Source organism: Pleurodeles waltl, chromosome 8, assembly GCF_031143425.1.
Source record: "Pleurodeles waltl isolate 20211129_DDA chromosome 8, aPleWal1.hap1.20221129, whole genome shotgun sequence".
Classification (NCBI taxonomy): Eukaryota; Metazoa; Chordata; class Amphibia; order Caudata; family Salamandridae; genus Pleurodeles; species Pleurodeles waltl.
This window is the reverse complement of record NC_090447.1, coordinates 470,338,817-470,364,226: the sequence shown is the minus strand read 5'-3', so window position 1 is coordinate 470,364,226 and position 25,410 is coordinate 470,338,817. Positions and strand designations below refer to the sequence as shown.

At 42.0% G+C, this 25,410-nt stretch overlaps 1 protein-coding gene across 1 annotated transcript in view; it reads right to left on the bottom strand.

Annotated features, from left to right (window-relative positions):
- Positions 1-25,410, bottom strand: part of SLC9A4 (solute carrier family 9 member A4) — a 483,018-nt gene that overhangs the window by 167,066 nt on the left and 290,542 nt on the right. Inside the window, exon 6 of the mRNA XM_069204437.1 lies at positions 419-505. Coding sequence (XP_069060538.1) covers positions 419-505 — 87 coding nt within the window. The remainder of the gene's footprint in view (positions 1-418; positions 506-25,410) is intronic.

The following is a 25,410-nucleotide window of genomic DNA, read 5'->3' as shown; positions in this document are numbered from 1 at the left end:
CCCGGTAGTTTTTACACTTACAACTTGAGTTGATAATATTAGAACATATTTTGTATTTATTATTTGATTCATTTTCATAGAGTTAAATGTTCAATCTCGATGGATTTTAACCCTCTTTGAATTAGGGTGGTACAGAAGGGAATTAGTCACTATGTAAAGCAAAACCGAGGTGTTCATAGACATTTTAGACAGTTGCTAATGAGGGGCCAGATGCAGCAAAGGTTTTTACCCATTCTGTGTCTATGGGAAAAAGTGTTCGTACATATGGCCCGAGATCTTTTCTAGATTGACAATTATGACATTTTAACTGTTGATATATTTCTTATGTGCATATCATTTTTCCTACATGCTGGTGATTAAAATTGACATTACACAACATAAGCAAATACTTTTTGGCAAATTCACAGAAGTCACATACCCGAATGTGAATTTCTTCATTAACCGACTGCTTTTTGCTGGTCTTTTTAACGTCGAGATATTTAACAAGCGGTCCAATTGTGATGCCCTGCAATTGCAAACGTGGAAAATGGTGTGTAAAATGCAGAAAGTACATTAAAAAGGTGTGAAAGATGGCCTTAGAATGACATATTGTCGTCAGTGACACCAACAAGACCGTAAAACGACTGTTATTGCACATAGTGCCCAAAAGCCACTGGATAAAAGGACGCATTGTGTATTAAATTGAAAGTACCAAATTAAAAGTCTTAAACAATCGATTGACCTGGGGTGAAAGGTGTCAGATTTTCCTATAAACCCTGTACTCATCGAGACTGAGTCAGTATCAATCTCATTAATTGTGGATTTATTTTCAGCAATATAGTGTTAAGCACACAATTCCTTAAAAATGTAAATAATCTATAATTATTTTAAGAAGATTACTGTGTTGGAGCATGCATTTTAGTAATGATTTTAGTGACCCACACATTAGCAGAAGATTACAATTTCTGTCTCATGTCTGACAGCCTAAGGTAGAAAACTGCTCTGACATAGTTTAAAAGTGCTCATGTTTTCATTTGTGGTGGTCACAATTGTGCCTACCCTATTTAACAATGTACTAATAAGATTTAAATAATGCCAAAGTGTACTTTAGACTATATTATTTGCCATCAAAACAAATTAGGATTTGTTTATGGTTAATGTGTAGTTTGTGAGATTAAAAATAAGTGCACATAATACAAATGCACATGTCTGTTATATCTGATGTGATGCATAAACAATGTTTTACAATTTATAACAAAATGATTTACTTATTCTGTTCGTGTTAGACCTGGCATTCTTGGCGTAGTCTCCCATGTCCTGTTGCCTCTGCTTCCTATGTTTTGACTATCTGCTGGACTTTGCTTTTGCTTATTTTTGGTATTCTGTACACTTTACCACTACTGGCCAGTGCTAAAGTGCAAGTGCTCTCTGTATAAACTGTGGGCCTGATTTATACTTTTTGAGGCAAAACTCAGCAAACTCATTTTTGCGGCAAAAAGTATGGCGCCAGATTGCGCCATTCCACACCACCAGCCGGGCGCTATATTAAAGGAATAGTTCAAGTCGCTGCTAAACTTGGGCTAGCGTCTTAAAAGAAAATTCTAGCTGGGTGGGGGTGGTGGTAGGAAAGAAGGGGGTTGTGCATCAAAAAATGATGCTAGCCTGGTTAGAGGCAAAAAAATATCTCTAACCAGACTAGTGCCATTTCCTGGTGCACAACCACCAAAAACATGACTCCTGTCTTAGGAAAGACAGGAGTCATGCCCATCACCCCAATGACCAGCACAGGGGACAAGTGTTCCCTGGCCATGGCCATTGCACCCTGTGCCATGCTGGGGGCCCTAAGTTAGGTCCCCCAATGGCAATAAAAATACTTGCCCAGACTTACTTGGGATGGGGTCCCCCATCCTCCGGTGTCCCTCTGGTGGGGATGGGGGTGTTCCGGGGGCTTGGAGAGGGCACCTGTGGACCCATTCCATGGTGTTTAACCATGGAAATGGATCCATAGGTCCCCTAACACCTGGTCTGACCCAGGTGTTAAAGAATGGTTCAAAGCAAGCTTTTCACCATTATTTCGCCCAGCCTCCCACCTGTGCATCATTTTACACAGGGGGATAAATATCGGGCTATGGGGATAGCACATTTTTTTAGATGGGAAGGCTTACCTTGCATCTCGGTGACGGAAAGGAGGTGCACGCATCCAGAAAATGGTGTAAACTCCTTTATTTTGACATTAGACATGTCTAACGTCAAAATATAAATATGGAGTTAGGTTTTCACTGAATTTGCGTAGAAAAAATGACACAAATTCGGCAAAAACAGAGTATAAATCTGCGCCTGTATGTGTAATTAGCTTTTCCATGATTGACATTTAATTTACTAGTAAGTCCCTAGTAAAGTACACCAGAGGTGCCCAGGGCCTGTAAATCAAATGCTAGTATTGGGCCTGCAGCACTGATTGTGCCACCCACATGAGTAGCCCTTTAGACATGGCTCAGACCTGCCACTGAGGTATTTATATCTGCAGTTTTAAACTGCCAATTTGACCTGGAAAGTGTGCCCACATGCCAGGCCCAAACCTTCCATTTTTGTACATGTAAGGCACCCCTAAGGTATGCCCTAGGTAGCCCCATGTGCAGGGTGCAGTGTATGTTAAAGGTGGGACATGTACTGATGTGTTTTACATGTCCTGACAGTGAAATACTGCCAAATTTGTTTTTCAATGTTGCAAGGCCTATCTCTCTCACAGGTTAACATGGGGACTGCCTTTAACTATTTTTGTAGTTTCCCACTGGGAGTAGATAGAGATGTGGAGTTTGGGGTCTCTGAACTCACACTTTTGATAAAGTTTGTTTTTAGATTGTCAGTTTGAAAATGCCACTTTTAAAAAGTGTGCATTTTCTTGCTTAACCATTCTGTGTCTTTGCCTGCCTGTGAAATCCACGTCCGGGTCAGACTGACCATTGGGCTGTTTGTGAATTCCCTCTAGACAGTGACACAAGGGGAGCTGGGTTTGTAGCCTGCATATCCCGATGAGTCTCCAGGGAAGGAGAGGGGAGAGAGGAGCTGACACATACACCTGAAAGGGCTCTGCCTGTCCTCACACAAGGCAGTCTCCAGCCCCCTGGTGTGTGTGTCTGGGGCCAGGCCTTTGCAAGGAAGGATCTTGTGAACAACAGAGACTTTCCTTTGAAGTATGCCTACTTTAAAGGCCGAAAAGAGTAAAGTAGTGGACCCAAAACCCCAGATTTTTAGATTACTTCTTGATCAAGAGGAACATCTGCCAAGGAGAAGAGCTGAAGAGCTGGAGTCGGAGTACTGCCCTTTTGCCTGTGAGTGTGCTTTGCTGGGTTGGCCTGCAGTTACTGCTTCTGCCTTGGAGAGGTAACAACTGGACTTTGCTGTGTTTCCCTGCTTGTGAAGTGTCTCCAAGGCCTTGGACTGAGCTTGCTCTCTGTTCTGAAGCCTCAGGGCCATCAAAGACTTCCTCTGCAGGCACGTGGACTCTCATGCTGAGACTCCTACCCTGACAAGTGGTACCCAGTCCAGACCCTGGGCCCTTGAAAGAAGAAGCTGGTGGAACCAAGACTGAAATCCATGCACAGGAGCCATGCGGGAGAAAATCGATGCTTCACAGCTGAAAAATTGACGCCCCACCTGCATCTCAGCTGGGAAATCAATGCAACTACTGTGTGCGGCTGCCAAACTCGACGCATCACCCAAATAGCGCAGCTCATCACCACAGTGCGCCAGAATTTCGCATGCATCGTCTCTGGGCATCAAATTCATTGTGAACCTGCGCGGACCTGAGGTTGCCTGTCTGGAAATCAATGCTTCGCTCTTCTAGTGGGAGAGCAAAACGGTGCGTCCCCTACCTGACCTTAAGAAGAAACAATGCATGACCTCACTTGCAAGGAAGGAATTGATGCATTGCTGACTTTTTCAATGCACGCTCACCCGTGCGGCTTTATTTTTTACGCAAACCAGGTACTTTGTGTAAAAACAAAGCATCCATTGATTTCTATGGATTGAGGCTTTTTTTACTTTAAAAATTCATAACTTTGCTTGTGTATGTTGGATTTGTGTCATTTTGTCTTGTCTGATTTAGATAAATTTGGCTATTTTTATAAACTGGGTTTGTGTCAATTTTGCAGTGTTTTCACTGAATTACTGTGTGTGTTGGTACAAAAACTTTACATGTTGCCTTTCAGATAAGCTTGTGCCAAGGTACCAAGGTGGTGAGCAGGGGTTGTCTTAGGAGTGCAACTCCCTTACCCTGACTAGAGTGAGAGTCCCTCCTTGGACAGAGTGCAAACTGACTGCCAACCAGAGACCCTATTTTTAACAGATGGTATATTATTATTGGTCAATTTATAAGTTTGTATATTATGTGTGTTTTATTAACCAGTATTGAATTAAATGCATTTTATATTTCTTGTGTTAGCATAACTTAGGCCTGGAGAAATCATATTTGTAGTCAGCTAAAGTGATGAATCATTGTTCTTTCTAAAGTGAGTGTTTCTCTAGGTCCTGTTCCCATGAGATGCTTTGCAATAGTAATGGGTTGCTTGATCAATTTCACAGAGAAGTTTAGTTTAGTGACCTTGGTAAGGAACATTTAGGGCTGTGGACTTCAAGCAAACAAATTTGTTTTAATTAACATATGGATTTGCATGTAACTGAGAGGAGCATATTGCATACCCTAGGAAGAAACTGAATTGTTGCAAAGGAATCCTAAATGTTCCAAAACTATTTGGAGTTTGGAAAGAGGAGATGATTTCAGGCTAGACCTGGGAATTAAACAGACTGTTGAAACCTGAATTTGTATTGATATTTTGATTGGGCAATGTCCTTTGTGCATGATATGGTGCCACTTTATCAACTAATGAGAACACAATGCGCATTTTGAATAGGTATGGACTTCATAAGTTTTAGTCCGTCTTTCCTTGACTGTAAGAGACTCTTAACTCTGCATTCTCTCTGCATCTTTCCTGATGACACTCTTGACTAGACTTTGATGCTGATTAAGAATGCTTTGCTGATGAAGAATCCTTGAGTGCTGTCCCTTGGAGAGGTATATATCTCTCTGCTGATCGCCATTTCCTTTGACTTATCCATTTTCATAGAATAGAAGCAAACATTCTGACAGTCACTCTTTTAATTTTTCTAGTTAGTATTCTGTAGTCCAAGATATATTATTTCCAAAATGTCCTGTCTTCTTTTTGTATTTTGACTGCATGTGTTTGTCCCCTCACATACAATTCCTAATTTGGTTGGCTGTAGGGACAACCTATGTCCATCCCTAAATTTGCATACTCTGCTTAATAGAACTTGACAAATATTGGTACAGTCGGACCTGAGATATGTTTCTGTATCTCAGATACCTTCATTGATGATATGTCTAACTGTTCTTGAATGCCTAATTGTGCTAATTTTAACTCATTTGAACTTGTTTCGCCACTTTGGGCAGCCTATGGTAGTCACATATCTTTATTATTTGATTTTGCACATTGTCTTCTTGACACTAACTTTGTGGTTGTAAATTAAAGCTTTGAACTTTTTCCCTTATTGGAATTTTCCTTCCGTGGCAACATTGGTCATGGTGTCTAAATTGTTGTGGTAGTGTTGAGGTAAGTTTCTTGATGGTTCACCACACTTCGTTGTGAGTCAAAAGGTCCTTCGACTTTAGTGAAGCATTTGATTCCTTGGAAGAATAAAAACACGCTCATAACTGTTTATAATTCTTTTAGACCAATGATTCCCAACCTGTGCTCTGGGGACCCCTGGGGGTCTGCAAAGCCTCCTCAGGTGGCCCACGACCACTTAGAAAATTAAATAATATTAACAGATTAATAACATGTATATAAATAAGGTGGTTAAAAGTACACTTGAAAATTGTAAAACTTACTGTAAATGTCAAGAATTTTGAAATTGGAGACAAGAAATGAATTGATTAAATGATTGATTCTTGGGGGGAGTGCAGGTGCATCAAACAGAATATAGTATGATAGTGTGGACAATGTGTGCCTTCTATTGAATTTAGAAAAGCTTCAACCTTCCTATTTAAATGTTTATTTGTGTACTTATATTTCTTTGCAAATTAGTTAAAATGTGTTATCATTTGTGTATATGTTTGATGCTTGTTTCTGTATTTTTGTGTATTGTTCTGTGGTTCAAATCATCAACAATGTTTAGCTCAGGGTCCCCATAATGACTCAATAGGGGCTCCCTGGATTCCAATAATGATTCAGTGGGGGTCCACAGGTTCCAGTAATAATAAAATGGGGGTCCACAGAAGACAAAATGTTGAGAACCACTTTTTTAGGCAATATTATTTACCATCTGGAAGTATGGATCATATACAGTGGAATGTAGGGTATAGGGTGCGAGATAGGGAAGAAACGGCGCTCAAGGATGATATATAATGTGTTGTGTGGAAATGGTGCACTCACAGGGGAACACCCCAACTCCCAAACTGGTTTACATAGTAAACACATACAAGAACAAAAACAAGTGTGAGGCACTCATTACTAGTCACTTATACATATATCACATATAGCCGTCAAAATGTGATCCCATAAGTAACACCACAGTAGGTCCCTAAAACATCATGTATACAGTCATTTAATGATATCCAGTCCTTATGAATTTATTCATGGATGCTCCTGGTTCCAATAAGCAATGAAACCCCCTCTGTGGGATGTATACAGATGAACAGCTCTATGCATTTGTATGCATTTGATACATTTCCAACCACCTTATCTAGAAGACCAACAAATTCTCACAAGTGCAGTTCCAGTCCCATTACTAACTAGGTAGCCTCCCTCCAGTGAAGATATTGAAAGCAACTTGATTTCGCCAAATGACTTGCAGTACATATAATCCTTAGCATTTGTATACTCAAAGGCTCATCTTTCTGTAGTAGTATTATCAGTTAGAAACATATTTTAATGTAAATGACCCATGCTGCTTGCCTTGAAAAGTTTATGGACTAAGACAAGGACACTCAGACACTTTAATGAATTACAACATGATGCTAACTTTTTTTTTATCTAGCATGAACATTTGGTTCTGACCTCAACAATCAAGCTGTGGTTCAGCTAAAATAGTAATTTCTAAATATAAAAAAGGGCTTGCTTCTCTTTGTCAATCAAAAGTACAGACACAAAATTATTCCCATAAATCATTCGTAGCCCACAAGCATGTTTTCCATGCATTTAGGTGTCTAACATCAACACATGCTACATCAAGACATGAATTCCAGACAGCAGGTTTATATAAAATACCATTCAAAATTGAATCAATTATCTGTCTCAGAAACTGCTTTCATCGTTTCTTGACTAACTGCATTAGATAGATATAAATTGCCCCAAGCTGGATAACCATGGGCTAGATGTATTATTTTAAGGTTGCTGAATACTGGTCACAACTTGCAATATGTATTTTTGCAACCAGCAAAGATTTTTAAGAATCGTCCTATGTGCTAAGTTCCTAAATATTTTAATGTTAGAGGGTCTGAATCTGCTCTACCTCATCAATATTAATGAGAAGGTTGCACATTTCAACCCACCATGACTGGATGCCATCAAGAGATTGGTGGCCTCATTGGGTCAGTAGACCTACACGTCTGAGACTGCATTTCAATAAAGTCAACTTTTTAAAAAAATGAAGCCAGCCTGATTTCCTTAAAAGAAACTGGGCTGAATTTAAAAAGAAAATTTAACTTTTTGTGTTTGTTTGAAGGTTTCCAGGGCTCTGGTGAACCACTGCCTACTTCCAAACAAACTCTTTGGTTTAACAAAGAGGAACGGGTGTAGCTTATAGGCCCAATCCTTATGATGTGTAAACATATTGTTGTGGAAGGTTCTTATAGTCTTTCTATATAATCGTATTTTTTAATGCGTTTTACCAACATACACCACAAATACAGAAGCAATGTCATAATAAATCAAATCACTTCTCATCAACTTTGCATGTCGGCGGGCACCAGATAGGCAATTGAGTTAGAATACAGTTGATCAGCACAAATAAGAGGCATTAACCCATCACTCAGTCCTCAGATTCCTAAAACCTAGATGGTAAGTATGATGTAAATGGGCCCCAAATATCCTTAGGCCTCGAGGTTGCTCTTGACAGAATGCCATTTCTCTGAGCTAGTGTTTAACAGTGGGCACAGATTTCTTACCCCAATTTATCACTAGCCTACGTTTTGTCAATAAAAGTGCCATCACCACCAGCTTCTGATTCTTGTGCTGGAGTGACTTGACTATTCCAAGCAAGCACAGCCAAGGCGCAAATTCAACTCCAGTACCATTCAACTCCATGGCTCCAGAACCATTTCAGAGATGGTGGCAGTCACCTGCTTTCAGACCCTCCTGATCTACTCATGCCACCAGGCCAGATGTAAAAAACCCACCTCCCCAGCCCCACAATGCACACAGCTTGCATCCTCCCGCAGTCCATATTTAAACAGCTGCATAGGAGTGTAATACATTTGTTGTAGGAATTTGAAATAAATAATTCTCAGATTGCATTTGGAGGTAAGCATGCCTGTTAGCATACAGCAGAACTGCCACTCATATAGACTTATGGGTGTGTCAAGGGCTGCATTTCACTTTTCCATGGTGCTGTGTACCAGGATCTGTCCATCCCACTAGGAGGTGCTATAGAGGAGCATGACTAGCTTTTGTCATGTGGAGCTAGTGATCAGTGTTTGGAGTGCATTGAGAGTCCGAGGTTCAGCAAGGAATAGGGGGTACAGGGTCCCCACAGCATCCTTCAGCCTATGGTAAGTAAAGGTCAGACGGGAGGTCTCTGGCCTGCGCCTGAAATAAATCTGTTAAATCAACGAATGTCCCTCCAGGCTATGCATCTCCCATTGTGTGTAGCCTGTGTGCCTTCAGTAGTGTGAGGACTCCTAGCTCATGAGTGGTGGATAGATTGGGGTGATAGGGAAGTGGGAGTGCCAGGGCATAAAGAGAGAGCTTATTAGCTCAGGTGCCTAGTGATCTCCAGGCCCCTGCTGTGCAATTGATAGTATTGATCTCCACACGCAGGCACTCTGCCAGTTTTGGGGGGAGAATTGCAGCAAGCATGATGGGATGTGCGCCATTGTTCTCTATTGCTAAATGTCGTATGTACTTGCGGGGGGCAGGTGGAACCAATAGCACGCAAAGTGGGCCTGTGCACGTAGATAACACAAGTGCAGATCCAATGCTTCAAAACCGCTCTGGTCGTAGGGAAATGTGAGCGTTTCCCAGCTAATCTGTTGTTGGCTGCCCACACATACTAAAGTTATCAGATGTGATATGAGGGATTTTAAAATTGCTGTGTCAGTGTCATAGGAATGTTGGTGAAAAGATAAAGAAACTTGGGCAATATTATCATTTTCAGTAATCCCACTCTATCAGCCAGCGAACGTTGCAGGTGCGCCCATCTGGCAAGTTGTTCCTCAAGCTTTGAGATTGTTACCATGTAATTGTTACAGATCACTAAGTCTGGATTTCTATGCATCCATATCCAAAGATATATAACAGAGTCAGTGCTCCACCCTAGTGGAACTTCCAACCTGTATGGCAGTGTGGTCAGAGTCAAGGCAAAAACTATGGATTTCAACCAACTGATACTTAAGCCAGAGTAGCATTCATAGCGGATATACTCCCTTATGACTAGTGCCAGGTGGATGCGTGGGTCAAGGACATGAAGCACCATATCGTCAGCATACAATGATATGGAAAGGGGGCACTGTCAAATGCAATGCAGCCGCAGAATGTCTCTGCCACTATGATGCACACCTGAGGCTCCAGTGCTAATGCACATAATATAGAGGACGGTGGGCAATCCGGCTATGTACCCATAAAGAAGTGCTCTGGTCCAGATGTGTAGTCATTAATCCACACTTGTGCCACTAGACCCGCGTAAAGCAGGCGCACCCACTGAAGAAAGTGCTGGGGAATCCCTATAGGGTGCAGCACGGTGAATGTGTATATCCACTCTATAGAGTCCAAGGCTTCAGTAGCATACAAGAGGACTGCTGAAGCCTCCATGGAGGGGTCCAACTAGTGCAAGTGGTAAACAAGGTGCATAAATTGTGTGTCATTGACCGAGTAGGTATGAATCCAGATTGATTTGGCAATACCATGTTAATAAGGACTGTAGCTGTAGTCTAGTGGCTAATATTTTAGCCAATATTTTAGCATCAGAATGTATTAAAGATAGTGGTCTAAGGGACCTGCATTTGTTGGGCGGTTTTTCAGGCTTGAGCAGGGTAATGATGAGAGCCTCACTGAGAGATGGGGGTAACGTCCGACTTGTGTATGCTTCCTCATACATAGCGTGCAGGTGTGGTGCTAGGAGCTCGACACATTCTTTAGAATCACCTGTGATACCATCCACCCCAGGAGCCTTGCCATTAGGTAGGGGATGTTTGGCCTCCTTAACCTTGTCTATGGTGATAGGGCACACTAGAAACTCTTGTTGATAGCCAAGCTAAAGCACTATCTTCTAGGTAATCTGCTATCTCTACCTCAGAGACCAAGGTGGGTGTGTTGTATAACTGAGCATAATAATCTGTGAAGGTGGTAAATGTGGTAAGAATATGTAGGGCATCATGACACTGTGTACCGACAATATATGCTGCATATGATGTATCTCAACAACACCATTACTAACCTCCTGGGTTCCCAATCAATAGTCCAGTCTAGCCCATGTACCATGGACCAAGGAGGTAAACTTACCCTCCCGGCCAGTTGGGTGTCTCAGTCACCACAAATCCACTGCCCCATTGTCTAGAATCCCTGCTCATGTCACACATGCAGAGTGCTTCCCCTGACAGTCTCTTGAGGCAAAGTAAATGGCACTCCTTTTCGAACTAATAATATCACGCCTCTAGAGTATGAAGAAGAGGAAGAAGTGATCCAGGTGCTCACCCAGAGTGCTCCAATCCCCCTCTGTGTGCCTGGTGAGGTGTGTCTCCTGCAGCAGGGCAGGATGAACATGATGTCTGTCTAAGTATGTGCGTGCCTGCCTTGTTAGCAGAGGATTAATTAGCCTTCGTACCTTCCATATCAATAGTGTAATGTGCCATTTACAGGAAGCTTTATTAGATGAGGCAGGTCATGTCCAACAATCTACTACTCCTGATTCCCCCACGACAAGCAGTGCATGAACTGAAAATGGCAGTACAGTGGTGATATAATAACAGCAGACAGAAAACTACACTCCCGCCCACTTCAACATCCCAAACATGCCAAAGACATCTACATATCCAAACATCAACAGTTGACATGCGTCAACAGAAACAACAGTGCAGTGCATAACAAACAGCATCACACAATAGAGAAATAAGAATAGGGGTGCTCACATGTGGGGGACAGCTAGAGGTGGCAACAACCTCCTGGTGAACGGAGTGGCTGGGAGTCTACATATCGCCGGCTATGCAATGACAAGTGGGCTCTTCTGCGCCAGATGGTCCTCATCACCTCAGGGCCATGACGTAGGCCACCCAGGTTGTTGACACTGTAGTGCACGTGCCATCAAAGCAGTTCCTCAGCACGACCTTCATTAGCCCCATTACTTTCCAGTGCCCAGGCTAATAAAGGGCTATGGATCAGTCATCAAATATGGGGACAGAGCAATATCCTCCAGCACGTTACATGCAATGGATGGCTAAGTCAGCCGGCACAACAGTTGGCATGATTAGTCTGTCCTGTTATGGATACTTCAGCACCTCCACAGGCAGCCATGTCTCCAGCCCCCCTCAGGGCTTCAATCTGCTAGCTAGTAAGTGAGGATAATCTCTTGGGGGAGGCAACACGTACCTCCCCTCACAACAGCAAGTGGTGTGGAAGCCCCAGCATGGAATCAGGGCATGGTGGGCCAGGCAACATGCACAAGTCAGGTAGTTGGTGGTGCCAGCAAGAAGCTGGATCTGTTGCCAGGCACAGCACACCCCAATGTAGGCCGCAGACTCTGCCAATCTCTGCAGATCGCTGACTCTCACCACGTGCAGCCGCTGCTCAGACTGCACTCTTCTCGATCACCTCAGGGCCTATGCATGCACTTGCCTCTTCAGCACTGGTTTGTAGATGTCGTAGCTTGTGGCAGCGCTCGGCACCATGTGCCTTGGGACAGTCTTGAAGCAGCCACTGTTGTGGCCCTCACTCTCACCTTGGTCCGGTGCTCCTCAGCAATAGCACTGAGGATGGCAAATCACCATCTTGTGGTCCACATCTACTGCAGCAACAGGCAAGGCCCTGTCAGGTTCTCGGCCGCAATCCAAATGGTTTGCGTGCCTGCCATCTTAGGCCCTGCCCAGAAGTCCTGCATATATTTGCGCAGGAGTGTCTTCGGTATTCTGCTCCTCTGGTCATCTTTTCTGTGGGGGGAGCGAAGCGGCAGGAGCCCTCCGCACACCAGGCCAACTGTTTGCAGAGCAGATGGTTGCTGCTTTGCAAGATGATGGGCGAATTTAGGATCTGCATAACTGTACTAGAATGCGGCCATCTTGCAGTGCACTCACTAGCACCCCCGATTTCCATATAATCTTAGGCAATGGATGCGAACTATAAAAAATGTGGAATGAAGGATTAAAGGCATCTCATCGATGCATACACATGACACATTTGAACTGAGTGTGTGTGTCTGTGTGAGAGAGATATAGGCCCGCCATGCGGTCACCGACATTTGGCCGCTCCGCAGTCAAAAGACTGCGGAGGCCATTCTGGCTTTCCTGCTGGGCCGGCGGGCGCCCGCCAAAGGAGCGCCCGCCGGCCCAGCGGGAAAGGCCCTGCAACAATGAAGCCGGCTCCGAATGGAGCCGGCGGTGTTGCAGGGGTGCGATGGGTGCAGTTGCACCCGTCGCGATTTTCACTGTCTGCTTAGCAGACAGTGAAAATCATGCTGGGGCCCTGTTAGGGGGCCCCTGCACTGCCCATGCCAGTGGCATGGGCACTGCAGGGGACCCCAGGGGCCCCACGACACCCGTTCCCGCCATCCTGTTCCTGGCAGTAAAAACCGCCAGAAACAGGATGGCGGGAAGGGGGTCGGAATCTCCATGGCGGCGCTGCAAGCAGCGCCACCATGGAGATTCAGCCCAGCCAGGGGTAATCCGGCGGTAAACCGCCGGATCCCCTTTTCTGACCGCGGCTTTACCACCGCGGTCAGAATGGGCACTGAAGCACCGCCAGCCTGTTGGCGGTGCTTCCGTATCCCTCCACCCTGGCGGTCCATGACCGCCAGGGTTGGAATGAGGGCCATAGTATGTGTGGATGTGTGCATGTGTGTGTGAGTGAGTATGTGTGTGTATCACCTGCTTGCATGCAGCCATCCAAGCAGAATGACATACTCAATCAGTTGTTAGTGTAAAAATAAATCCACGCATTGAGAATTGTTAAGTCTTTATTCTCAATAAAATCCTGACACTATACCACGGAGCGCACAAGGACACAACTGTTCCTGGATGCTTCTTTCTCCAACTGTCTCAGACATCCCTCATAACTTTTCATTACATCATAAATTCTAAGTTCTGCTAAGATATCTCACCAAAAAGTTTCACTGGTGAACACATTAATTTAATAGGGTTTAGGTATTTTTTATTTAAGTTTAAGATTAGGGAGGCTATTTGTAAACTTTATGTTTCAAAGAAGCATACTTTTGTTTTGGGATGGAGAGATCAAGGAGATCTTCGCATGATACTTGATTCCAACAGCCCAGAACCAGTCTTAGAGGTTCTTTCTGATGGGGATATGGAACCTGGGTTTATTAATTCATATACTGCTGAAATAGGTAAATTAAAAGGTTACCAACATGAAATACTGCTGAAAGCAAATGCTATACCCTGTGTACACAAGGCCCAAAACATTACGATTACCATCTGCTTTTAACATTGTGATGTACTGTATTTTTATTATTTGTTCTTTTATGTTATGTTAGTGCTGAATAACAATTTTGAAATAAATTGAGTCCTCAGGAAAAATTAGGATATGTGTCAACCTAGGAGTCTTGACTAAAAACATTGTAAGGGATTCAATTCCTTTACCAAGGAATGGCAAGATCTTAGCACTGACAAAAGATGTTCACTGGTTTTCATCAATAGATCTGAGTTCTGTGTATCACCAAGTTCCTTTATATCTTAATATCAGAGGTTTAACTGCATTCGTTACACCATTTGGGTATTTCTAATTTGTGAGAGCTCCATTTGGGCTAGCATCAGCAGCTGTTGTGTTCCAAAGGTTGATGTTAAAATTATCTAAAGGTAAGAAGCATGTCATATTTTACCAAGATACATTTTAATCATGAGACAATGGGGTAAGATCATGAAATCAGGCAGTTACAGGTGTTGAAAGTTTTACAAAGAAAGGGTCTTACAGCAGAATGTTCCAAGTGTAGGTTTGCACAAGGCAAGGTAGCGTAATTAGGCCATGAAGTGAGTGGAGTGGGTATTAAGTTCAAGGAGGATTTGGTAGAGGCCACAAAACATTTACCTAATTGTAAGGAGGGTGTAAGGGCATTCCTTGACTTACCAGAATTTTACTCAAAATGTGTTAGTAATTTTTTCAAATAAAACGTATCCCATTTGACAGTTACTTAGGGTTAAGAGTCAATTTACTTGGTCTAAAGAATGTTAAGTTAAGAATATCATATCAGAGAAAATAGATGCATGGCACAACCTTTGCAAGGTTTTGGTTCTGTCTTAAAATGTATAGTATAGAGGAAAAGGTTTGGGTGCTGTCCCCACCCAGAATTAATTAAAATGGAAAGAAAAGTTGATTGCTTTTGCTTCAGGTTCACTCACTTCTATGAAGGAGAGGTACTCTGTGATAAAGCAAGAAGCTCTTGCCCTGCTTGAGGTTTTGATCCTTTTAGGCAATTCGTTTGGGTTTTAAATATAATTGTGTGATCCGATCACAGACCCCTAGCCAAGGTACTTACAACTGAGGGTTAGCATAAAACTTCTCAAAGATTTCCTTATAGTTCTATTAAATTGATTGATTATAACTACAAGGTACAATATATGTATGTCTGGTGTGAATAGTACTGTTATGTAATCATTTTAGCTCTAGCTTTATACAATTTATTGTAGCAAACTAGGCCTGCCACTGTGCATTTTAACCTAGATATGTTTTATTTTAGCCTTGTTTTATTATTTTAACATTAGTCACATTTGCGGTCTTATTTTATTTTCTCTATCTAGCTGTTCTTCACCTAGGTCAGCACTATGTTCTTAAACAAGACATTTCTTTCACTCTGTGTTTTTCTCAAGGCTGCAGTAAGATAGGTTGACGGCAAAAGTAGTACGCTTTGTCTCCAATGTTCACAGAAACATATACACTTTTACATGGGGATCCTTTCTTGGAACATCAGATGTTTTATTATAGAAACACTACTTTGACCCATGTACGTTAGAAGGAGATTCCAGCCAGATGACCACGACTGTATGCTGATTGCTTCACTACAGCTGCTTATGTAGACTACAGGCCTCTTGCTCAGGTATGGGGGATGATGTCTTCCCTGGGGGAGGCTGAAAGGCAGAGTTAGAGCTTAACATGTTGTGCTCTAAAATAGCCTAGGTAGGAACCATCTTTACAAACTCTAGTGACATTATGGTAGAGCTATTCTTCCGTTTTACTCTCCTTGTCACAATTTTAATCTTATTGTGCTTCATTGTCCTAGTGATTGCAATTCATGCTTTATTATCTAAGATGCAGTTACTTCAATAAAACCTTATGGAACCACACTCTGCCTCTAATTGTCTTTGCATACGTGAGACTAATGTGACTGACAGAAACAGATAAGATCTGAGTGACAGGTGTCATGGGTGTGGGATCGGACACAGTCCCCGCAGTACAAGTTATTCTACCACCCGAATCCAGTACTCTTATTAGGAATGAGAACCTACATGACAATAGAATTGCGGACTTTCTGAATAAATTGCCTATACCTGTCAAAATGGGTTCTTCAGAAGAGTTGGAAGACAGTTGCATTACAGAAGTGATTGGAGAAGTGTCTCGTATTTCACCTGAGGAGGGGATAAATGCCCAACTTAAAGATATTGTTTAGCAAGAAATTCAAAAGATGATGGTAGAGGGATGGTATGAAAAGAAAATGTTGAACAAGCCAATGCAAGTAGTTTGAGAACTGAGATATAGGGGGTTATTGCAACTTTGGAGGAAGTGTCAATCCGTCCCAAAAGTGGCGGTAAAGTGACGGATATACCACCAGCTGTATTACGAGTCCATTATATCCTATGGAACTCGTAATACTGCTGGTGGTATATCTGTCACATTTGGGATGGATTAACACCTCCTCCAAGGTTGTAATAACCCCCATAAACTTTTAATTGTTGAGGGTGAGGTTATGAGAAATGGAAACATGATTCTTCCTGAATGTCTGTGTGTGGTAAATTCCCAAACATTTGTCATTAGAGCCATCTTAGCATTCCAAAATCTATGAGTAGGATGAACAATTTATACTGGTGACTGGGTTGTATGTGGCGATTGAGAGGAAGGTCAGAGATTTTTTGGTTGGCAATGAATGGGATAAATCCAGAATCATTTATAACCCACCCATATGTCCTATTGACAGTCCCAGCATGCCCTGGGAAAGGGTTGGCATGCATATAATGGGACCTGTCATGGAAAAGGGTGAGTCAAAATATACCGTTATGGATTTCCTCCAACTTGCCAGAGATTGACATGGTAGCGTGAGCTGAATCCAAAGCAATTGTTTAGTTTTTACACAAAATATTGATACTATTGAGTTTTCCAATCATGGGAATACGATTTGGAGAATGGAACTGTTTCGTATTGTGTGGGCATTTAGGATCGCTCCATGTTTCTCTACTGGTCATAACCCATTTGAGTTGATGTGGTGGGGTGTCTTGAGGTGGATGTCAGAATCCAAAATAGATTGGTTACTATCTGTCATTAAAGAGAAATTAGTACATGCTCAGAAAACTTACAAAACATATTATAAGAAGCATTGTTTTAAGGAAGTCAAACTTGCTGTTGGGGATATTGTTAACGTCAAGTTGCCTTTCTTGTCAAGGAAAGGTAATGACAAGCATTCACAATCTTTATAAGTAGAAAAATAATTTGTAATTCTGCACTTCTGAGTCATGGAAGGGTTTGGAATATGGAACGCATCTCTATCTGTAGGAGTGCTATGATAATTAATGTCCCAACGACTTGAAACGAATGCAGGTATGAATGGTGAAACACATATTTGTGGAAGTGGGAAGGGAACGGATAGAAGGAGTGGAAATGACAATTCATCAATGTTAGGTCATGTTAGGTTATGGCAGTGCGATAAATTGTGACAATTCCTCAAACTGTAACAAGGTTAGTTCTCTGTCAGATACTGGATATAAGAGATTGACAGAAACTCCTGGGAGATTTGGTCATAAAATAAAAACCCATAACATATGAGAATTATTTGTGTAATTGAATCCAATGAATTTATATAAATGTATTAGGTAACACTTTATTTTCATTTCCACCCATATACTCCCTTCTTTTTGAACCAGCAGGTCCTCTTGACCCATGCATTGAGAATCATAAAATCTTTACTCTCAATAAAATCTTGGCACCATACCTCAGAAGGCACAAGGACACAGGTGCTCACGGGAGCTTCTCTCTCCAACTGTCCCAGACCTCCCTCACAAAATGTCATTACATAAAAAATGCTAAATTCTACTGGATTCTACAGTGGTAAGAAACGCATACAAAGGTAGCAACAGTGACACACAATGTAATGATTTACAACACCACGGTTAGCCATTAATTCAAGACCTAAACAAGAATCCTTCAAGCTGTTTTTCCACTGCAGCACTGAAACAACCATAAGCCAGCGCACTTGTGAAACTCTACACACCTTTAAGCACTAGAATCAACCAATGACTGCTAACTGGCACTAGTGACAGCCAATGTCTGAGGTCGACTGATCCTTTGCTTTTCGCCCTCTCTCTGTATAGATGGTTGGCGTTTCAAAACATTCTCTCTAAGTAGACCTAAATGCCTGGAATTTGTGTAGTCATAAACTGAGCGACATGCCAGCCATGTAGTCTGTTTTGCAAAACTGGACCCAATTGTTTATGTCTGACGAAGAGACGAAGATTTCTAGGAGTTTGAAACTGGTAGGAGTGGGGCTTACATTTTAGAAAGTGTAAACATGTGTTTAATTTATGAAGTTAATTTATAGCATTAAAACGCTGCGTACAGATTTGTAAAGATTAAGAAAGATATGCCAACATATTTTGGTTTCGTGTGCCTGCTTGTGGATACATATGCCAACCTACAGTTCATATGTTCAAACCTGTGTCTCTGAGACTCAATTTTTCGCAGCTGTGAAGAGAAAGGAGTCTCATTAATTTTAACACTAGTATAATAATAATTCAAAGCATCAAACTACAATGTTTTTGTTCTTCCATGACCGCAAACTACTAACACTCCCCTGCTGTCCGTGCTGGGACCACTGAACTACCTCAGGCTTCATGTTCCTGACAACTAGGGGTAACTGCTATTCCAGCTTGTGAGGACAATTAACAAGGACAGGCTAGAACAATACCACAAAATGCTCTAACCTTTGCCCCGTTGTTCACTACTGCTGGCCAGAGGTATTTTTGCAGACAATGGAACTGTCCATGGTGCCGAGATTTTTCTCACATTTTACCATTTCCACAGAAGCAGAATTTTAGGTCTATGAGTCTAACATCATCATACTACTACCACTACTACTACTACTGCTACTACAACTACTGCTGATATTACTACTACTACTACCACTAATAATAATAATAATAATAACAACAATAATAATAACAATATTAATAACAACCACATCTGAAACGCTTAAAAAAATTAAAAAAACTCAATAGTAAAACAGCTCCATCATTAAATGTTTTTTAATTGTAGTCTTTTTTATTGAAGGCATAATGTGGGCATGTTTAAGTGACAGCATATTCTATTTCTTTTTTATGTATGTGGCTTATGCTTGCAATAAAAAGATATAAGAAATAATTAGCCAATGCACCTCCTTGCAAAAAGCAGGTGTATTTGAGTTGCCAATCCTTGTTTTTATTTCCTAGAGAACTCCACGGCGATAGCATTTCACTTTTCAATACTCAGTTACCTCCTACTATGCTGTTAATACCAATAGTGGCATGTGACTTCGTGTTTCTATAATCTGGAACAAAGAGGTTTCCCAAGTAGCAAATACAATGTTATTATGACCCCCTTAATTATTGCACTATTCTACATTGTTTAAAGTAGCACATTACTTTGCGGCGCCACTTGCTCAATGTCTGTCTCTTCAGTTAAATTAGAGGTTTGTACACCCCTTTAAGGAGAGCGTTGTTTTTCCATTTTAATTTTTCCCAAATTTCAACTACTGATGGAAAAATGCCGTGCATCTAGATAATCACGAGTGCAGAGATGTCTCCGGAGTCGAGGAAGCCTTTAGTGGCAAAAACTGATTTGTCGAGATCCCTACAGCTCAAAATCCTCTGCTCCAATTGCATTAATACGTATTGAATGCAGTGAAGGTCTAATGAAGATGAGTTAGTCAAGGTGTTCAAGAATCTAGCATGGAGCAAGTACGTTCAAGCACATACATAAAGCTATGCCCATGCTTTTCCATTATTTCTGTGAACAGGGCCCCCAGAGATTAACTTTCGCTGATGGTACTTTAGGGCTCATTGGGAATAGTGGAATAGTCACAGGTCAGCTTTAGACAGTGTCAGAGAGAAAGCAAAGAACGATAAAGAAAAAAATACTTGAAGCTAGAAGGGCCTTATTCACACAGGGAATATTTTGAAAATACAAATAGCTAAATAGCAGGTAAAGTAGACCTAAAATGGGATGTAACAAAAATGCTTTACAACTCCTCATTTTTTTAACGCAAAACCTATGTATCCTTAGAGATCATCAAATGTCTAAATGTCCCTTTTGTCTACACCAAACAAAAATGGCGGAGTTACAGAATCTCCACATTTAGGGAAAGCTGCTTCCCACTGTCTGCCCTGACTGTTGAGCCATGATCATTCCCTTGAAGATTATTCATGTGGGTCCAAGTTCCATGGCTTTAGAATTCGCCTATTTCTGACTACCAAAGATTCACAACTGCTAGAAAGCATTTTAACAATCACCACTAGTTTATTATTGTTTTTTCTGAGATCAAATATAATCTGATTTCTCCCATAAGGGAGCTAAATACAGCATTATTGACCCAGGGATGCTGCCAGCTGTGCACACTGTGTACGGATGATATCTGATCCTGAAACTCATTAGTTTTAAACTTTCAGTGCTAGCCACAAACCGAGTGGCATATGGTGTCTCCTTTATCGAACAGCATTGGAAAAGCAAATAGGCTTGCGCTCTTGTTAGGGTAAGTGTTTGTTAATAGTTCGGGCACTTTGTGTTTTGTTGTGCCTATCTATCGTAGGAAGAGAATCCAGTAGTGAAGTGTCATATTGGGCTAAAACAACATGGAAGATGGGAGCACAACCCCTGTGCTGATCAGACTACATTAGCAGTGTTATTCTGTATCTATGAAGAATAATGTTATAAAAGGAAACGTGCTATAATGACAGAAAAGTAAGATAACTGAACACAGAAAGATGTTTAATGTATGTCTTCATGACAGGTTAAGGCATCCAAACAGCACACATATCCTAAACAATAAGTAATGAATCAGAAATTAGGAAGCTGTTATGTAGATACATCAAAGAACACACACAGACATCTCTGTTACAAACAACACATCATGTTGCATCGGTTTTCTAACAAAAGAACTGTTTAAGGGCCCATCACCAAAATGTAATTGGAACACAGATAAGACAATGTAGCAATTCCCAAAATGCAAAGCCCTTAATGAGTAGCCCATCTGAACAAGACCAAACCATGAACAACACATAAATGCCAATGGCTGAAGGAGGCAGACCCAAAGCGTATTCACTCTCTGTACTACTTTTTAAAATATTTTTCAAAGGATTGATAAAATGTGCTTTCCCTGATAGTTAAAGCAGCCTCCGTTCAGGCCTAAGAATGGAAAGCCTTTAGGCCCATATTTATACTTTTTAACGCAAACCAGCGCCAGCGCTGGTTTGCGTCAAAACATTTACCGCCAGCTAACGCCATTCCTACGCTCCAGGCCTTATTTAAGGATTGACATTAGCCGGCGCTGCGGCTGGTCAGAGTAAAAAAAAATTACTCAAACCAGGCAGCGCCGGCGTAGGGAAAAATGGGGGTTGTGCGTCAAATAATGGTGCAAGTCAAGGTTGAGTCAAAAATCATGGCTCGAACCAGGACTTGCGCCATTTTTTGACACACAACCCCCATTGAAATGACAGGAGGCATGCCCCCTTGCCCAATGACCATGCACAGGGGACTGCTGTCCCCTGGGCATGGCCACTGGGCACAGTGGCATGTAGGGGGGCCCAAGTTAGCCCCCCCATGCCACTTTAAAAAAAATAAAAAAATTATACTTACCCCAACTTACCTGTACTTACCTAGGGTGGGTCCCCCCCATCCATGGGTGTCCTCCAGGGTGGGTCCCCCCCATCCATGGGTGTCCTCCAGGGGTGGGCGAGGGTGGCAGGGGGTGTTCCTGGGGGCAAGGAAGGGCACCTCTGGACTGCTTCCATGGTGAGAGACCATGGAAGTGGGCCCACAGGTCCCTTAACACCTGCCCTAACCCAGGCGTTAAAAACCAGTTTTCTAAGGCCTGCCCCCTCCTGTGCGTCAAAATGACGTGGGAATATAAATAAGGCGCACAGGCCTTTTTTTGAGTGGGAACGCCTACCTTGCATGTCATTAACGCAAGGCAGTTTCCTGCATCCAGAAAATTACGCAGACGGAGGGATTTTGACGTTCGCGGGGTCGGGCGTCATTGTATAAATATAGGGCAAGGACTGCGCTGAATGTGCGTAAAACTTTTTGACGCACATTCAGTGCAGTCAGAGTATAAATATGCCCCTTAGTGTCTAGCAAAATTAATGATACTCCAAAGCCTAGTACCAATCAAGGTATCCAAAAATGTACCCTAAACACTATGTACAACTTTTTTATTTCACAAATTAATTCATTGCTAGATGTCCACTGTCTTAAAAAATGTACCCATGCTGAGCTGACTGACTCGCAACACCTATTAAAGACATGCTACCTTAAGAGTGTCTATTTGGTGAGAGCTTCTATAAAGTTTGCTTTCACAGTCTCTCTACCCTTGTATGAACTTCATTGTGCAATGTTAGTTTCATTTATTTCATTATGTTTCATTTTAGGAGGCTCAATTATATATTTATTTAAGGAACAGAATATTATACTATAGTTTTATATAGCATTTAGCTAGCCATGGTACCAATGTAATGCATTTGAAAAAGATCATGCAAGCTCAATACAGAAATATGCAACGGTGAGAATCTTAGGTGACAAATAATAAAAGTTGTGAAGAGGAGAGGGTAAAACGATCTAATCCTGTAGGAACATTCCACACTGTACAGAGAAGGGATGTGAAGAGACAAGAAAGAATTACATTTTTCCCGAATGAGAAAACATTTGAATCCAGTCTGTGAAGAACAAAGTTAATATATTGGCCGCAACATAGGAAAAGAGCTGGGTTAGGCTCTTTTGTTTTTGGTACTTGCTATTTTGACTTTTGCAGGCATGGCCATCACTGCATCAGAATGGAGGTGGGAGTAGTGGTAGCTGGCAACTATGAAAAGTGTCGGGCGGGGGGAATTAAACAACATAAAACATTTTTTTGAAAACTTACCTGAACCTCGCAGCTGTTGCATCACCGCTCTCCGACGCACTTCAGGCTAACAGCCTGCCCTGCACCTATCATGATGCTGCTCAGAGCAGTGTTGTGATTGGCTGGAGTGCCCTGGCTAGATGATCCAATGCAGACTGGAAGCCTGGGCTTGCTCTCTCCAGCTCTGCAAAACAGTGCTGGGTTGCAGAGAACCCTTGTGCGCATTTGTGTTTGGCTGGCCCAAGACGGCCGGCCAAACATACATGCACACAGAGGGGAGTGCTTGGGCACTCCCCTACAAGCTTGTCACCTCCATGACCCCACCCCTTTAAAAATAAAATGATAATGAACATAGTTTATTATTGTTTTATTTTTAACCACTGCGCTGCCAGGCCTTTTACCCCTCAGGTGCTAAGCCTTTTTTTGGCTGTTTGGGGCAGTTCACGCTTAGTCCCTCATAACTTTTTGTCCACATAAGCTACCAACGCCAAATTTGGTTCCTTTTTTTCCAACATCATAGGGATTCAAGAAGTACCCAGACTTTGTGGCTTCCCCTGAAGGAGACCAATAAAGTAGCCAAAATACAGTGAAATGTTTTGTTTTTTTAAATAAGGAAAAGGGTCTGCATAAGAAGGCTTGTGGTTTTTTCCCTGAAAATGGCATCAACAAAGGGATTGTGGTGCTAATATCACCATCTTCCCTGCTTTCAGGAACAGACAGACTTGAATCCGAAAACCCAATTTTTCAACACAATTTTGTCATTTTACTGGTACATACCCCATTTTTACAATTTTTTCCGCTTTCAGCCTCCTTCTAGTTAGTGACAGAAATGGGTGTGAAACCCATACTGGATCCCAGAAAGCTAAACATTTCTGAAAAGTAGACATCATTCTGAATTCACCAGGGGGTAATTTGTGTAGATCCTACAAGGGTTTCCCACAGAAAATAACAGCTAAAATAAAAAAAATATTTATATTGTGGTGATAACAACTGCCATTTTTCTCCAAGTTTTACTCTGTAACTTTTTCCTGCGATGTCAGATGTTTGAAAGCAATATACCATTATATCTGCTGGACTCCTCTGGTTGCGAGGATGTATAGAACTTGTAGGTTCATCAAGAACCCTAGGTACCTAGATTCAATAAATGAGCTGCATGGGTTTTCATAGTATACCGGGTATACAGCAATTAATTTGCTGAAATATAAAGAGTAAAAAATAGGTATCAAGAAAACCTTTGTATTTCCAAAATGGGCACAAGATAAGGTGTTGAGAAGCAGTGGTTATTTGCACATCTCTGAATTCCGGAGTGCCCATACTAGCATGTGAATTACAGGGCATTTCTCAAATAGTCGTCTTTTTTACTCAGACTGTCTCACAATTGGATGGGAAAAATGTAGAGAAAGACAAGGGGCAATAACACTTGTTTTGCTATTCTGTGTTCCCCCAAGTCTCCCGATAAAAATGGTACCTCACTTGCCTGGGTAGGCCTAATGCTCGCGACAGGAAACGCAACATGGACACATCACATTTTTACATTGAAATCTGATGTGTTTTTTACAAAGTGCCTAGTTGTAGATTTTGGCCTCTAGCTCAGCCAGCACTTAGGGAAACTTACCAAACCTGCGCATTTTTATAAACTAGACACGTAGGGGAATTCAAGATGCCATGACTTGTGGGGCTCGAATCAAACTCTGTTACCCAGAATCCTTTGCAAACCTCAAAGTCTGACCAAAAAAACACTTTTTCCTCAAATTTTGGTGACAGAAAGTTCAGGAATCTGAGAGGAGCCACAAATGTTCTTCCACCCAGTGTTCCCCAAAGTCTCCAGATAAAAATGGTACCTCACTTGTGTAGGTAGGCCTAGCGCCCACGACAGGAAATGCCCCAAAACACAAAGTGGACACCATGTTTTCCCAAAGAAAACAGAGCTGTTTTTTGCAAAGTGCCTAGCTGTGGATTTTGGACTTCAGCTCAGCTGGCACCGAGGGGAAACCTACCAAACCTGTACATTTTTGAAAACTAGACACCTATGGAAATCCAAGATGGGGTGACTTGTGGGGCTCTCACCAGGTTCTAATACCCAGAATCCTTTGCAAACCTCAAAATGTGGCCAAAAAAACACTTTTTCCTCTCATTTCTGTGACAGAAAGTTCTCGAATCTGAGAGGCGCCACACATTTCCTTCCACCCAGCATTTCCCTAGGTCTCCTGATAAAAATGGTACCCCACTTGTGTGGGTAGACCTAGCGCCCATGACAGGAAATGCCCCAAAACACAACCTGGACACATCACATTTTCCCAAAGAAAACAGAGCTGTTTTTTGCAAAGTGCCATCTGTGGATTTTGGCCGCTAGCTCAGCCGGCACCTAGGCAATCCTACCAAACCTGCACATTTTTATAAACTAGGGGAACCCAAGATGAGGTGACTTGTAGGGCTCTCACCAGGTTCTGTTACGTAGAATCCTTTGGAAACCTCAAAATCTGGCCAAAAAAACCTACTTTTTCCTCAAATTTTGGTGGAAGAAAGTTCTGGAATCTGAGAGGAGCCACAAATTTCCTTCCACCCAGCAGTCCCCCAAGACTCCTAATGAAAATGTTACCTCACTTGTGTGGGTAGGCCTAATGCCCACAACAGGAAACGCGACATGGTCACATCACATTTTTACATTGAAATCTGCTGTGTTTA